Source organism: Bacillus rossius, chromosome 1 (genome assembly GCF_032445375.1).
Source record: "Bacillus rossius redtenbacheri isolate Brsri chromosome 1, Brsri_v3, whole genome shotgun sequence".
NCBI classification, from domain to species: Eukaryota; Metazoa; Arthropoda; class Insecta; order Phasmatodea; family Bacillidae; genus Bacillus; species Bacillus rossius.
The window spans coordinates 11361630-11379470 of record NC_086330.1 but is presented as its reverse complement, the minus strand read 5'-3'; the positions used below and the strand labels follow the sequence as shown (position 1 = coordinate 11379470).

General features: G+C 41.0%; 1 protein-coding gene across 1 annotated transcript in view; it reads right to left on the bottom strand.

Moving 5' to 3' along the window:
- Positions 1–641: 641 nt before the first annotated feature.
- LOC134528629 (cell adhesion molecule DSCAM) overlaps positions 642–17841 on the bottom strand; it is a 400574-nt gene continuing 383374 nt past the window's right edge. The window contains exons 6-7 of the mRNA XM_063362381.1: positions 2986–3122; positions 642–760 (exon numbers count right to left, since the gene is read on the bottom strand). Of these exons, the coding sequence (XP_063218451.1) occupies positions 642–760; positions 2986–3122 (256 nt within the window). The remainder of the gene's footprint in view (positions 761–2985; positions 3123–17841) is intronic.

Sequence of the window (17841 nt, the reverse complement as noted above, 5' to 3'; positions counted from 1 at the left end):
TTAGAGATACATTAAAAATAACACGTGACAAGGTTTAAAACTGTTAAAATAAAAATAAATATTATTGTGAAACGCTTCCGAATTGCTTCCTACCAAGTCACACCCGATATAACTGCGAACAGCTCAATTCGAACGCGGCCTAGCGTGTGTCAGTGCGTCAATGTGTGTTTTGGAGAGTGAGTATAGATTATTAGTGAGCATTGGACACTACACATAGTGCCAAGATATACATACTCCCCACACCTGTTGGCAAAACATCCTAATTTATTTTGTGGTGAATTACGAGACGTATTATAAGAAACTACGGTATTTCTCGGGCTATTAGAATTTGTTTGAATTGGTATTGTGTACTTGCAGATGTATTTTCTGGCGATGAAATGCGAAAACACGTTGCAATGATATTTATTTAAAAAAAAAAAAAAAAAACAGTTTTTAGTAAACAAGTTAGCTTGTATCATCACGTTTGTGTTTTCGTAAAAACGTCCGCTTCTCAATGGTGGGTGGTCGAGCGATCCTGTCACGTGTCTGCAGGCACAGCAGACGCCGGCCACTGCGCAAGTGCGGTCTCGCGTCGCTCCACAGCGCGCTGCTCCGTGGCCAGCGAGGTCGCAGCGCGACTGCAGCGCCGTCTACGAGTGCTGTCATCTGGCGGCGGCGGGCGCAAGCAGCGACAGGAGCAGCGCCGCGCGCAGCAGCCACCAGTCAGCTGGCGAGAGGCAGCGCGCGCAGCCGCCATGTTGCATCGCCGCCGGGTTCTCGCCTGCGAACACACAGCCACAGGCGTGTCAGTCGATGACGCATCAGGGGCGGGCCAAATTAGATTTCAAGTCCTTTTTGAATTGAAATATTTAGTACATCTTATCTGTAGAGACCTGCAAAATTCGCGGATTCATTCGGTGATAGGCTAGAATTCAAACATATACCTCTTAGATAATTTTGCTATTGGCTTACTGTTCATCTGGACGAATCTCAACCAGTTATAAACCCTCAACCAAAGAAGGATCGAATCACAGACAAACCAGCTGAGACGACTTACAAGTCGGCAGCCAATGAACTTGCGTTATTTGCCCGAGTGTACAGGGGTATGTGCAGTCTATCCTGAAGGCCATCAAAGCAGCGAATTTTGTAGGTCTCTACTTATCTGTGATTAAAAAGAAAACAGTCCTATTATCTTTAGCAGTGCAGTAAAATAATACTTCACTCAGTTTTTAAAACTATAATTTGGAATTAGGAGAAAATCTGAAAATTATTCAGTGTGTTTTCTCGTAGTACTCCTGTTTTCCTTTCCCACTTCCATTACGTTTGGTCTTGCTAAATCTTAATTTTTACATCTGTAATAATGTGCGCAGACTTTCACAGCCATTGTCTGAAGTAGCTTGGCTTCTGGGTTGTAGCCGTGTCCTAGGCAAATAATTCACCGACGTTTTTAAGCAAAATATGGAACCCACTCTTTAGAAATCTTCAAAACATAGCTCCACATCCAACATCAGACATATCGCCCCTGATTGGCAAAACAGCCCAGCCGATCAGAAGAAAGGAAGGCTCTGATTGGCCCACAGCAGCAGCCAATCAGGAAGCAACTTCCCCTCAGGTGAGAGTAGCCTATATAAAGGCAGGATAACTTGTAAGAACCTCAGTAGGTAAACGCTCCCTGATGATGGCGACTGCATTATGGACCGAAAAATCAGTGAATTATTCGCCTAGGACACGGCTACAACCCAGAAGCCAAGCTACTTCTTTTTACGTATGTAGTTAACCACTTGTTAGAACATAAATTGTTTATCTTTGGCACGCGGCTGGACAAAGGGCCACCCATGATCTGCTGGAACCAAGATGTGCCGGTGGCCATGACCACACACTATATGTTGGAGCCAAGTTGCGCCGGTGACAATGTCCACATACGATATGTTGGAGCCAAGTTACGCCGGTGACAATGGCCACATACGATATGTTGGAGCCAAGTTGCGCCGGTGACAATGGCCACCCATGTACTGCTGGAGCCAAGTTACGCCGGTGGCAATGGCCACCCGTCAGCTGCTGAAGCCAAGTTACGCCGGTGACAATGGCCACCCACTAGCTGCTGAAGCCAAGGCATACCGGTGACAATGGCCACCCGCGGGCTGCTAGAGCCAAGGCACGCCGGTGACAATGGCCACCCGCGGGCTGCTGAAGCCAAGTTACGCCGGTGACAATGGCCACCCACTAGCTGCTGGAGCCAAGGCACGCCAGTGACAATGGCCACCCGCCAGCTGCTGAAGCCAAGTTATGCCGGTGACAATGGCCACCCACGAGCTGCTGGAGCCAAGTTACGCCGGTGACAATGGCCACCCGCGAGCTGCTGAAGCCAAGTTACGCCGGTGACAATAGCCACCCGCGGGCTGCTGGAGCCAAGTTACGCCGGTGACAATGGCCACTCACGAGCTGCTGGAGCCAAGGCACGTCGGTGACAATGGCCTCTCGTCAGCTGCTGAAGCCAAGTTACGCCGGTGACAATGGCCACCCGCTAGCTGCTGGAGCCAAGGCACGCCGGTGACAATGGCCACCCGCTAGCTGCTGGAGCCAAGGCACGCCGGTGACAATGGCCACCCACGAGCTGCTGGAGCCAAGGCACGCCGGTGACAATGGCCACCCACGAGCTGCTGGAGCCAAGGCACGCCGGTGACAATGGCCACCCACTAGCTGCTGAAGCCAAGGCATACCGGTGACAATGGCCACCCGCGGGCTGCTAGAGCCAAGGCACGCCGGTGACAATGGCCACCCGCGGGCTGCTGAAGCCAAGTTACGCCGGTGACAATGGCCACCCGCTAGCTGCTGGAGCCAAGTTACGCCGGTGACAATGGCCACCCGCTAGCTGCTGGAGCCAAGGCACGCCGGTGACAATGGCCACCCACGAGCTGCTGGAGCCAAGGCACGCCGGTGACAATGGCCTCTCGTCAGCTGCTGAAGCCAAGTTACGCCGGTGACAATGGCCACCCGCCAGCTCACCGTTGAGCACGTGCACGGCCACCGTGGCGGCGGCCACCTCGGCCAGGGAGCACGTGTAGTTGCCCGAGTCCAGCTTGTTGGCGTTGGCGATGTAGAGCCTGCTCATGGCGCCGCCAGGGTGCAGGTCAGTCTTCACGCTGCCCAACAAACACACACACACATTATACATAACACATTGCCGGTCACGCGTCCTGGTGGGATCACGTGTGTCAACGTTACGCACAATACATTGTGTTATTAGTTATCATGGTTCAAACAGTTCCTAGGCCATAATAGTTTTATACCCTTTGAATTTTTAAAATTTTACTTCTTAAAAGCCTAGTATAAAATTTTAATAAAATACGTGTGTCAACGTTACGCACAATACATGGTTTTATTAGTTATCATGGTTCAAACAGTTCCTAAGACATAACAGTTTTATATACTTTGAATTTTAAAATTATATACTTCTTAAAAGCCTGGTATAAAATTTTAACAAAATACCAAAATTCAAAAATGGCTGGCTGCTACAAATTAGTTTACATTGTGAAGTAGTTGACCTATTTGAGAATGACCTCATATGTCATAATATTGTCAGTGGACTCAATGAAATGTCTTTTTAAATTTCTTAACGAGTGATCTCTGCTTCAGAGGCCAAATTAAAAAAAATATGGCATAAAAAATGTTGACACCAACAAGGCGTCTTTCGATTACTAATCTCTCTCCCTTAATTACGCCTATATGCATGATTGTTCCATTGCTTCGAGCAAAAAATCTCTTCGTGCTATTTTTTTCTTTCTTTAAATAAAGAGTATCTCTAATTGTTAGATCTGTGGTTAATAGGGATAACACGATTTGGTTGGGTTTTTTTTTAACGAACCACGCACGTTTCTCGTTGACGGATTCGGGCGCGGGAAAGCGCAGATTAACAAACGAAGATGCGCAAAATGTAAACAGTGTGAAAAAGTCCAAATTGATAGTGATTTTAAACACATCAGAAAACAAGATAAGTAGAGACCGGAAAAATTCGCGGATTCGTTTCGCGCTATGCTACGATCCAGACAACTTTACCTTCGTATTACTTCTGTGATTGGCTCACAGTTTATGTTAAGGACTTAGAGACAATGAAAAAACCCTTCAACCAAAGAAGTATCGAATCGGAAGCATTCTAGTTGAAAGGTCTCAGAACTAATTAGCCAATGAGCATGTGGCATTTGCCTGAATATGTAGGGAATCGTGGAGTCTATCCGAGAGGTCATTGAACTCGCGAATATTTCCAGTCCCTAAAGATAAGTTTATTTCCTTAAGTAAATCTTATTTTATCTCAAAAAAATTAAATAATCAAGACGTACCGCAGTAAAAATAAATTGAGTGAGTCTTTCAGTACACGCCAGTGATGTGTAAACATTCAAGGTCTGTAACTAACAAATCCACGTGTTCTCCTGTTGAAAATAACTTATAATACGAAACTCACACACGACATTTAACTTAGAAATCTTTAAAATAACGCAGAGCGTGGTAAATAAATATATGAAAATTGATATTATCTTTTAAAGATTTGTACAATCGGAGTTCATGACTTTATGTAAGGTTTTGGACATACGCCAATGCTAAGCACATGTACTTATGTCTGTAGAAGTAAACTTGAAAAAAAAAAGACAAAAACACAAATTAAGCACAAAATTGCTGTTGTCAACAGGATATAAGCACCACATAATATTCCATAACAGGAATATGGTCAACAAACAAAGAAAAACAAAGAAAAATAGACTAACAGAACGAATGTATGTCCAAAAGCTTACATAAAGTCATGAAAATTGAGTTTTCAACTACATTTCTGGACGCGAATTGCATGTACTTCCCCACCCGCCGCTAGAATTCGCTGCCGGAGCAGCAGCGTACACTATTGAATCGTCTGAGTTGCAGAGAGAAAGGTTAAACTATATAATGATTGGCTCCGATAAAAGCGAACCCCCCCCCCACCCCTCCCTAGAATTAATACTAAACCCCTGCTTTGGACCGGATTTTCGGCAAGGAATTTTATTAATATACTGGCTATTTGGTTTTAAATCCATTAAATAGTTAATATTATTAAGTTTCTGCACGCGTTAGATGACTATAAATTATAGTTGAAATATTATGATGTTTTTTAATACGTATGTGAATTCATGGACATTAATGTTCTAACAATCGTAATTAATTTAATTTTATTATAAGTAAAAATAAAAGATTGTGGTCTACCTAGTATAAATAATCAATAAAATGGACTGAGCTATGTATTTAATTGAAATTATAGCAATAATATAAACAAATAAAATATATTCATGCATATTTGCTGAAAGCACTGGTTGTATAATCCAGTAATCTGTTTAAAAAAAAGTTTAATGGCGAAGTTTGAACCACGTCAAAAATGGATCATATAAACCACGCGTTCTATCACGGCGCTATTTTTATTTATTTATTTTTTTTAATTTTTAAATTTTTGGCTGGCTGGTGATTTTCATCATCAACCAGCCAACCATCCCCCCTTTATTTACTTATTATTTCTTATAGTACGAGTGTTTAGAGTGACAATTGTATTGACTTTGACAAATCGGTGACAAATTTTAACAATACACCCATGCCTTACCCGGGACTCGAACCCAGAACCCCACGCACCGCTAGCCAGTGTGCACCCGACTACGCTACGGAGGTCTGCGCTATAGGAACAGCTGGAGTCAGGAAAGGTTTCTATGGGTTTCTATGTTTTAGCATTAATGTAATGAAAATTTTACTATGCATTTTAAAACTTGGGATTACATTTTACTATGACTAATTTTAGTTTACCAAAATATTTTCCAGGGTAGTACCCCTATTATAAATTTTAATTTCGCACACCAATATGTAATGTCTACGAAAGGGACTAAATATGGATGTATGTGTCTACATGTGGGTCTGCCAACTTTGTGTCACATTTCCGTTCATCGAATTCCGTACCATTTATACGAAATTAATCCTGTCAAATGCCTTATACCTAGAGCTAAGATGTTTTCACATCAGAAAATCAATAATAACATTATAATTCATGGAAAACACAAAAAAACTAAGATAAATGATCTATAAGTTTTGAATTGTAACAGAATTTTTATGACACACACCAAAGTGATAAATTACAGTTTTGTTTTTGTTTCGCCAGTTATTTTTCTTCTCTTAAGCTCAAGAATGATTGATTTTAAACAATGGACCATAAAAAACGTAGGAAAATTACATTACGTTATACACAGCAATATCAAGAACAAAATCTTAAAATAACAATGCGGAAAGCCGTTGCTAATTGAAGCTTATGTAAAAAAATTGAATAAATAATGGTCGCTTTCGTGTATTTTTCAAACAAAGAGTGATTATTAAAAACAAGGAATTCATTTTGCCGAGATGCTTTGGAGAAAATAATCAAAGCAGAGATTTGGACGTTTTGTTTTTTAAAATAGAAGTCTAATTTATTATTTTCGAACGAATAAAGTATTTTACATGATATTTGAAACAATTAAAACTTTGCAAAAAACATTTTGTACCTACTTTTAGTAGATGGATACGGTTACCTTTACATTTAGAAATGCTGACATGAAAAATCATCCCAATGTATTATTTATACACTGAAGTAACGTTAAAAATGACTTCATAATATAATCTCTATTTGTTGAGTCATTATTTACTAGCTTTCTCCGTAGTCATTTTACTCTCTCCGATTATTAATTTAATTATGTGTTTACTGTGGATCCATCCCTTTCTCATGTCCTTGTCTGCAATAAATTTCTGTGATGGGCATTTGATTGCTAGGAAGTTTGTTCGTAGCTAAATATGTGTATTGTGTTTTTTTATGTCTGTTCCATTCGTTTGCGATTTCCTGTCGTTCGTTATTGTAAACTAAGGAATTAAATTTTCCTTTGTCAGCCTAAAAGCATTAAATTAGTAACGTGTGGGTAGGCACAAACAATATGTAACAATACGGTCAAAAACCAAAGCGATACAAAGTGCCTCTTCCGAAATTTCATTAATTCGCGGCCTTGTAATCTATCAGCCACAGGTACCTGTTACAGACTTTTAAAAGGGAATTGATTTAAAGGTAGAGCTACGCCGTCGGATTACGGCGGGAACAAACAATAGTTTACGTTACGACGGATGTACGTGTCGATGGCTATTAATGAAGAAACACGCGCAGAGATTTCATCTGCTGAGGCTTAAAAAGAGATTTACACTGTTGGGACCATTTTTTCCCCCGTCTCGTCGGCAAAAAAACTGATGTTCCCACCACGTGCAGTGCCCACCCACGTGATGAAGAATAAAAAAAGGGAGGGGGGAATTGAAACCAAACATGGACGTGGGAGCATGTGTCGTTTTGCCTAAAGGAGTTTTGCCTAATTTTAGGCAAAAAGCCGTTTAGGCAAAACGCCGTTAGGTAAAATGCCGTTAGGCAAAACGCCGTTAGGCAAAACGCCGTTATGCAAAACGCCGTTAGGCATATCGTGGTTAGGCAAATCGCCGTTAGGCAAATCGCCGTTAGGCAAAACGTCGTTGGCCAAATAGGAATTAGGCAAAACGCCGTTAGGCAAAACGCCGTTAAGCAAAATGCCGTTAGGCAAAACGCTGTTAGGCAAAACGCCATTAGGCAAATCGCCATTAGGCAAAACGCCGTTAGGCAATTCGCCGTTAGGCAATTCGCCGTTAGGCAATTCGCCGTTAGGCAATTCGCCGTTAGGCAAAACGCCATTAGGCAAAACGAGGTTTTGTCATCATAGTAACATTTTAGGCAAAACGCCATAAGGCAAATCGCCGTCAGGCATAACTCCGTTAAGGAAAACGATGTTAGGCAATTCGCCGTTAGGAAATTCGCCGTTAGGCAATTCGCCGTTAGGCAAAACGCCATTAGGCAAAACGAGGTTTTGTCATCATAGTAACATTTTAGGCAAAACGCCGTTAGGCAAATCGCCGTCAGGCATAACTCCGTTAAGGAAAACGCCGTTAGGCAAATCGCCTTTAGGCAAATCGCCTTTAGGCAAATCGCCTTTAGGCAAATAGCCGTTAGGCAAAACGCCTTTAGGCGAAATGACTTTAGGCAAATCGCCGTAACGAATTCATGTTTAGGCAAACCGCCTTTAGGCAAATCGCCTGTTACTCGGACGTGGTTGCAAGATGGTCGCTAGCCACTGGGATACAAGTTAGATTCCCGGCGAGGATTTCCCGGATTCCTGCCCGTGGTCGGTGGGGCTTTTCTCCGGGTGCTTCTCGTTTCACGAGTCTTTCATTCCCGTCACCGACTCGCCAGCCTGGACGAGACGGCTCCGTTCCGAACAACGACACCGTCTGCCCCTGCGTTTTGTGGAAGGAGATAGTGGAGGGGGTGAAGAGAGGAGGACGATGAATGGGGTAGAGATAAACACTCACGTTCCCCTTCGTTGAAATTGCTTCATCACTTAACTTCTAACTGTTGGTATAGATGGTAGATACAAAGCGGCAGATTTGAAAAATAAATTGCTAAATTTAAACTAAGATACTGAATCGTTTAATTAAATGATTTTAATGAAAAATTTATGCAGTAAAAAATTGGTTTACAAAATTACTTGCTCCAAAACCAACTTCAAAAATTATTCATTCACGAACTAAGATTACGGGTAGAATAAAAAAAAAAGATATGAAATCAATGTAAGAAAACTTAATGAGTTAAGACATTTACTTCGCCTGCGGTTAGGCATTAAATTCAAGCTTTTTTTTTTTGGACTATTAAATTCCGATCTCTAAAGAACTATATTGTGGTCTCCAAGTAAATACTTCCTTAAACATAGTTAAAAAGCAATGTGCTTTATTATTCTTTTGAAAATCACACTTTTTTTTTGTTTGTACGTCAAAACGGAGAGATTATTTCATCATCCAGTCCAGATGTTTCACTGTCTCGGATCAATTTACCGCAGGGGTGTGTGAAAGACAGAGAGGGGCATAGTAAAGGACTGCAAGTGGAATTGATCAGTGCCTTTGGCACGCACCGCGACCCAATTCTCCCAGAGTTCCTTTGCACCAACGCGTTCCAATTACGCGCCTGTAAACAAGGAAACGTGGAACACATTTGTGCGGGAGAGGGTTGGAAAAAGGGGGGTAGGGGGAGGGGAGTTAAACATCAAGGTTTACGCCTGGTAGTTGCGATGCGGTCGGAGAACGGCATGGCGGTATCAGCAATGTGGAGGGGGGGGGGGGTTGGAAAGCTTGGATATTTGTGTTTTGCCTTCCAAGTTCCCGGCGATCGGACGTGATTAATGCGTTTGCGTTAGACGGCTCGGGCGCCGCGCGCTGTTAATTGGAAGCCCAGAGAATTAATTACGCAGATGAATTAATTATTCTATATCGTCTTACGGCCTTGACGAGGACACTCGGAAATCGATAACTGTAAAGTATATATATATTCATAAACGTATAAAATGATGTGTGAATTATTATATGAAGAAAAAAATTAAGAATAATTATTCTAGCTAATTCATCGATAATAATCACATAGATTCTAAGCACAGAAAATTTGGACAATGATAGACGAATCTTTGGAAAACAACGTTCACCAATCTTACGGGAACTGAAACAACATTTAAGATTTTTGGTTCCTGAGAAAACAGGCTCTTATGATGATTCGAAAGTTTCGTTAAAAGTATAGCACGGCAAGCTCTACAAGCAAGAAATTTTTTTTTTCTGACGCAAAGCTCTTTCCACTGTCGCAATGCTTAATAATGTGTGATAACTTTATTGCATGGAATTTACGGCATGAAATTGTGCTTTAAAATTATTCATGGGTTAGTAATTATCTGTGCGCAGAAATGAGAAATAACTTTCAGGAAATTTAAGCGATTTTAAACTATAAAATAATAGTGTAACTTCGCATGAGGTGATGCATTTTAAACACTATGATAGTTTTGGCTCATCTTGATTTAAAATCTGATGGGAGAAAAGTATATTCGCCACTGATGAATATGAATCCAGTGACTGTTTTAAAATCGCGTGGACAACAAATAAAGAAACTAAAATTCAAAAGTTTTTGAAGCCATAACTCAAACATTTATTATTTTTACAGTGCTGCAAACTGCGCGTGCTTTGAATTAATTACGGGTTTCATGGGACATTAAAACTTTCCCTTCGATTATCGTTATTGGTATTTTATTCTGCAATGAATATTTATCGGGCCGCAACAACTCTCTTTTTGCCAGATTTAATGCCATAAAATTGGCTGCAAAAAAAAGAAAAGAATACGAATAGAAATGAAACTATCGATTTCTGTTACCGGTTCGTTGCGAACACATACTTTTAAAAATTAAAGTTATAGCAGGGGAATTATGGAAGCAGCATTTCACTTGTCGAAACTAATGCCGAAAGGTTTATTCGCAGTGAGTGTTGGTTTCATGTAGTTGAAGCAGTGAAGATATTTCTCTCGCGGTATTTTTCTCGCCCCGGGTAGACCATCTTCGCGGGGCGAGAAAAGAGGAATTGTTAAATTTAACATCCTCGATCCTCAAATTAACTATTTCCCGACTTGCTGGCAGGGAATCTTTCAATTAAGGGCGCGGTAGAGGAGGAGGAGAGGGGTGAAGAGGGGAGGGCGAGGGAAGTTAAGACAGACGTGATAAGTTACACCGGGCGGCAGCGCTAGCGCCGGAGGGCAGAAGGGTAGCGGGGGTGGGACGTGGAGCTATGGCTCAATACTTCACTCCTCCCGACGGAAGGGCTCTCTCATTGCGATTGCCGCCAGTTCTGCCCGCCTTATCAAGCCCTCCGCAGCGGGGATGGGCCAGCGAGGGACGAGCTATTGCCTCATAAGGGACTCGGTGGCGTCAGTGGGCAAGCACAGACGTCCCGGCGCTCATTCACAAGCGCAGACGCAACAGACACGCCTCATTTGTAACTGCAGCGAATTCTGGTAGCTGTGACAATGAAAATTTACCCTTAACGATAAAAAAAATATATAAAACAGAGGATACATAAAATAATATTATAAATATTTTGAACTAACGAAATTAAATTATTCTTTTTAAGCAGGCACATAAAAATAATTTTTTTTCTGTTAGTTTATCACGTGATTGACATATTGCATTCTTTACACTAGTTGTTGCCACAAAAAAATATAAGCATGTTTTTTTTTCAGTCCGAAGATACGTCACTTAAACTTCCCATCCAAAAGTTACCTGACCAGACGAATGTTTCAAGACGGTCCTTACACACATTTTTTTTGACGTGATAACGTCTTATAAATCGATGAACGCCGGCTGCACGCACGAAAAATTGTCACGTTCCGCCTGAGCCGAGCGTGCAAGAACCAACCAACCCCCGTGTGAGAAAACCTTCTATAATATCAAACAGGTTAAGGTGGGCTTTTTAACTAATTGTTCGTGATTATATACAAACAAATTATTTAAATTAAATTTGCAAAAACTGTAAATAATATTTGAAAATTAAAAAGTATGCAATTTTTCATTAATGTTTTCTTATGACGTTATCACGTAAAATTATCGCCCGTAAACCGACTTTACAGACAACCCCCCCTTTTTTTTTCAGTCCGAAGACACGTCACATAAGCTTCCTATCCACAAGTTACCTGACCAGACGAATAAGACGGTCCTTACACACATTTTTTTTTGGGGAAAAGCAATATTTTCCACTTAAAAAAAAATGTAAAAGTACATATATGGTGCTAAATCGCCCCGTTCTGCATAGAAGCTGAAGGAGATGAGATCTTCAAGACGGGAAGCCTAAGATGCACATCAAGTTATGTCCCTGCCCGAACACGCCCGAATATTCACCTTCGGCCAACCTCGGGTTTATTTATATATATATATATCTATATTTCTCTGTTTATTTTAATGTAGCTATACTAACCTAACTAATCGTTCATAGTGTTTTAAAGTGTTTTAATGTAGCTAACCTAACCGACCACTTTTCATATTTGAATTTATTTTTCCTGCGCGAAAATAAAACAAATCCCGAGGTTGGCCGAAGGTGAATATTCGGGCGTGTTCGAGCAGGGACAGAGCTTGATGTACATCTTAGGCTTCTCCTTCAAGACGACACAAGACCCGACACCAAGTGCTTACAAGCTGTAGTCGTGTGAGCCACAATTAGCGAGACGCGCGAGCAACCTCTGGCTCTAAGCTAACCCCCGTTCTACATTGACCATTTGACCGCTCGTTATTCCTGACGCGGCGGGAAACACGAACGTGTAATCTAAATTTAATTAAATTCAAAAATTCAAATACACTCTTGTAATTAGAGTCGCTTATTAAAAGTCATATAGCTTCGCAAATGATTCCTCTTTGTTAAACGTCACTACTTACTGAGTCAGTTTCGCGACGAGCTGGTGTAATTAATGCAGTGCTGATGTGAGTTTTGTCTTGCTTTCACCAATAACGGTGCGGACTTACTCCACGAACAACTTCACCCCCTCGCCCCTCTAAGCACCTCATGCACTGACCGGCGGAAGGACCGGGCAAAATAGGGCAAACAAAATCGTGCGCCCGAACCAATTTTCCTTAACCGAGGACGTGCACTGCTAAAAGAGCAAACGCAAGCCTCTCCAGCCAAACTCACTGTCGCGGTCCCTTCACATGGGGAGAAGGTAGGTACCTCGGTCCCTTCACCTGGGCAACACAGGGCGAGCGTCTGCATGCGAACTGCGAATAGTTCCCTTCAGCGGGCACAAGCCGCCCCCCCCCCCCCACCAACCCCCTGGGGTGACACTGTCTTCCTCAACGATTAGGAAACACACACAGACAATTTTGCTGCTCAAGTCTAAATATAGCCTTACTCGAATTCAAATAATTTTAAATCTGCATAAAAGTATTAATATTATATAAAAAATTAAAATATCGTAACACATATTATATATTATTAATAATTATATAATGAATAAAATAAAATATTTATTACATTGTTATATATAATAATATAATCGTTATTTTAAATTGCAGTGATTCCACACGACTCATGCATTGTTTGTATGTGGTCAAATTAAACATTTTAGAGATAGGCTACATTCCTACCGAACTGTGTTGATATGCCGCTGTAAAAACACACACACATATATATATAACGGGAATAAGCATAGCTATAGGAAACGAATTAAGGTGAGTAGTTTTTTTAAATAACATTTCTAAACATTATTTAAAAAAATATATTACTAAGAACCAACTTAAAACCCCTAAAGCATCAACCTCTTAAATTTATGGTTGTTACTAGGGAAATGAAAGACCGGATATAGCAAGAAAACGAAGGTTATGTGTTGGAAACTTTGGAATTTGCACGATACAACTCTCTTGTAAAGACCAATATTGTCTATCTGATCCACAGTATAACACCAACAAATTCAAGCGAAGCTTTGAAATCGCGTCGTATTGCGCTTATTATATTAGCCCCTGTAAGTATGTATGTACGACATACATTTTCATAACATACGCGTGTGTGTATTTCTCTTCGTTCGCACGTCTGATAACTAGAGACCGGAAAAATTAGTGTATTCGTTTCGCGTTGTGGCCGGCAGGGCCACATTTTTACTTGTAATTTATTTTTGTTGCTGGTCTCTAGTTTTATATGGTTTTTTATTTCACGTATTTTTACGCCTTTTTTAATTAATGTTAATTTATCTGTAAATTTTTTTTAATTATATTTGTTTCTGTTAATTAGTTCTACGCCGTTTGGTAGCTATCGATTATGAGTTTAAGAACATCGATTGTGTTTCACGTAAATACCACTTGGCGAGCGCCCGGCGGTTGGCTGATGACGTCAGACATTCGGCTTGCCGGGAGTGAAAAATCAGCTGGGGCCGCGGGAAGTGTGTGGCGAGCGACCGTCGAGGACAGAACCATGTGACGGCGCGGACTGGTGTGCCGGACGGCAACGGGCGACGAAGAGTATGGGGCTGGAGGCTCCACGCTGGGTGACAGGGCAATGGTTTGCCCTGTGATACTGAACTTATCAAGGTAAAGAGAGGCCGCAATTTTGATTTTTACCCTCGTGGTGCTGCACTGGTTTTTGGCAAACCTAGTGAACTGTGTATTTTCCCATACTAAATTTTATTTGGACGGAACTTTTATTAGCCTGTTTGGTGAAGAGGCCCATTTGTTTCACACGTTGTTCCAGTGTGGGATTTTTTAAATTGGTCGCCCGTTGGCCTGTAGTTGTAATAAAAGTATAAGTTTGGAAGAAACGAACATTTTGCAATTTGTTTTTGAGACTTTGTCTTCGTAATTTGCATACTTAAAGTTGGCTTTAGCTAATATAATCAGCTTGTGCAGTATTATTAAAAGTATGCGATCTATATTGGACTACATGCGCAGCCTGATGTTGGTTGGTGCGGCCATTCTACGTTTTTATGAAATCATTGGCAAGTTAATAAAGAAGTAAGACTTTGTTTGAAGTATATGATAAATACTTCGGTGGTAACATGGTTATGTTACGTGAAGAGTTTTTGCTACATTTCCCTTAAAAATAAGATAATTTTTTTTTGATCATCGTTCACGCCTTTGTGAATTCGTACCTATGGCCCGGCGTGGCATTAGACTCTGGAGTTGGTGAGGATGGTCAGGAAGCCAGCGCACGCCTAGGATATTAACTTTGTTTTTTTGGCAAGTCTTTAGCAACGAACATCAGAAGAAAGACTAAACTGTTGATTGAGAGTTTAAGAACTTTATTTAAATAAATTTTTTGTACTTCAGTTTTATTATTGTAGAATTTTTATATATTTGTATTGATTGTCTTGTTTGATTTTTGGTATTAGGGCAGTCAGTAAATTTTGATATTTTATAGTGGCCACGCCTCACGCCCTTATATATTTTTATACTTGTTGTTATCAGTATTTATATTTTTATGATGTTTTAAAGGTTATTGTTAGTATCGCAAATGGGGATAAGATGCTGCCATTATTAGCGTCAGCTTTTGTAACTAAGCTTGTATGGTTATGTATAGTAAATACTATTTTTGCAAATTTATATTTTTTAATAACATACGTCCAAAGTCTTGCCTCTTGTTTGTTTAATGGTTACTCTGCTATTATACCCTTTGAAGTTTTTGGCCTGACCCCTGGGCAGTGGTGTGGGGAATTTATATTGTTTAGCTTTTTATGCCTGGTTTTAATATTTATTTTTTCCCTTCGCGCCCAGAGTGAGTCGGGGACGCAACCCCTCTTCCAATTAAGGAGGAAGAAGGGTTACAGCGTCATGCTGGGGTCCAAACACCTGTACCTTCATATTACTTCTGTGATTGGCTCACAGTTTATGTTAAGGAATTTGAGCCAGTGAAAAACCCTTCAACCAAAGAAGTATCGAATCGAAAGCATTCTCGTTGACAGGTCTCGGAAGTAATTAGCAAATGAGCATGTGGCATTTGCCAGAATTTGTAGGGAATCGTGGAGTCTATCCTAGAGGGCATTGAACTCGCATTGAACTGAACAAAATAATAAAAGGAATGGAGTGCTTTTATAAATACGTCTGGTAAAATAGGTATAAATTTAATCAGAATAACATTCAAATAAATACTCAGTGTATAAACTAATTAATTTAGTAAAATACTAAAGATAAATTTTAATATGTAATGAAAAGCAATAAATATGGTTAGCATTTATTCTATTTCATCAATTTTAATTATTTATTGGAAAATAACGTTATTATTAATAATTTGTAATGCAAATAAATGTTTTCATAACGGACCTACAGAAGAATAACTTAAAAAATATTTTAACAGATTTATAACGAAGTTTCAACAAACAAATGTAATTAGACTGGTTGTTACTTACAAAAAACAAAAATTATTACTGTAAATTAACATAAATTCATGTTTTTGTAATTGACTACAAAAGTGTACTATTCTCTGCCTAAGAATTTCGATGGAATAACGTAAACTAATTCATATCGATGTTGACCCCCTATTCAGCTGGCTTAAAGCAATTATCGAGGCCAAAACTAGTGTATAAGTTCACCACGAGAGCAAGTTGAATATGCATGTATCGCAAGTACATAGCCAGCTGTGTTCTTGAATGCGGACACGGTATAGCAAGTACATAGCTACACGCAGTTAAAGGGCACGTGCTTTTCTTGAAGTTTGATTCGGGGAAATGCCATGGTCGCAATTGTCGATTTGCTTATTGACGTGTCAACGTCTAATAAATCGATAAACACCGGCTGCACGCACGAAAAAGTTTCCCGTAACGCACATTGTCCCGTTACGCTGTGTCCCGTTACGCTCATTGTACGCTTGAGCCGCATCTATCTCTCTTCCACTCGATTGGAACAACCATCGATTTGACTTTTTCGAGGCACATTAAACTTGAAACACTCCCATTTGTTTCCTACTTGTCCTATCATTGTCCTATCCTTAACAGAATAACACAGATTGGAAGAAGTTAAATAGCAAACATGTATAAAAGTTATAGTTATAATAATCTGTTCGTTAAAGTAATAAACATATTTGAATTAATGAGTGCAAATAAAAGTAAATTTATCAATTAAATTGTAGATTTCATTTCACTCCTTCTTTGTATCCATACAAAATAGTGATAATTTAATAAAAATGATTCAATTTTATTCATAAAAGTTTGCAATCATTTCATCAATGTTTTGTTATGACGTTGTCACTTTACAGACAACCAATTTTTTTCCCTAAACTAACTAAAACCAAAGGGTACTTGCATGGGAGGGGAATGGTTTAGGGAAGACTCTAAGTGCGTATCAGCGCGAAGCCCATACGGCTAATCATGCTGGGTTTCAGCCATGCAGAGAAGGTAGGATGCATCGTGTGCTTTTATCGGGGATTGGCCAGCCATGGCAGCGATTGGAGTCGTAACCAACTCCCCTATAGACTATAACTAGTTAAGTTGAGCCCAGGTAAACCTTCATAGGCACAGGGAAAACCCATAGGCTCATCCATGCAGGGTTAAATAGTGCAGGCAATAAGCAAGCAGGTTCGATACAGGACAAGGATGGTTCCGGGAAGAAGAGATGGTCAGGGGTGATGAGTTTCAACCGTGCTGGGGTCGGGAGATTGGGGTCATTCGGTCCTCATTGGTGTTTGTGCGCGTCTGGGTTGACACCAGTGGCACATGCGCCCCTGGCGGCGGTATACAGTACTCGTCGCCCTTAAAACTGCCAGTCAGCGCGTGTGCTTGAAACCATGGAAAGAAATACGGCGTTAATAATTCCTATTGTTGTTAGAGACCGGAAAAATTCGCGGATTAGTTTCGCGTTATGCTAGGATCCAAACAGCTGTATATTAATATTACTTCTGTGATTGGCTCACAGTTTATGTTCAGGACTTGGAGCCAGGGAAAAACCTTCAACCAATGAAGTATCGAATCGGAATCATTCTCGTTGACAGGTCTCAGAAGTAATTAGCCAAATGAGCATGTGGCATTTTCCCGAATACGTATGGAATCGTGGAGTCTGTCCTAGAGGTCATTGAACTCGCGAATTTTTCCAGTCCCTACCTATTGTAAGTTAAACTACGCGCATCGGGTCTCGCTCCAGAGGAGACAGAGCGGTGGGTCTTTTGTCGCCGGTGAAAAAAGACTGTCGGCAACTTTGGCGAAGACATCCAGTCCGTCACTGCACGGACTTGTCCTTGCTCCCGGGCAGTGACGGACTCTGTCCAGACACGTGGCCGCACCGGGCTAAGGGTCTCGCGGACAGAAACGGAAAACCGCCAGTGCGCGGCTCGGGCTAATTCGGGGCTCATCCAGGGAGGCTTTTATCATGACGCACGAGGAGAGACGCGAACATCAGCCGCTCCATTAAAACTTGTTTGCTGCTGCTCTTGTTTCGCGGGAGGGCTGGCGCGATGCCGTAACAAGGAGTAATGGAACGTAGAGAGAGAGAGAGAAAGAGAGAG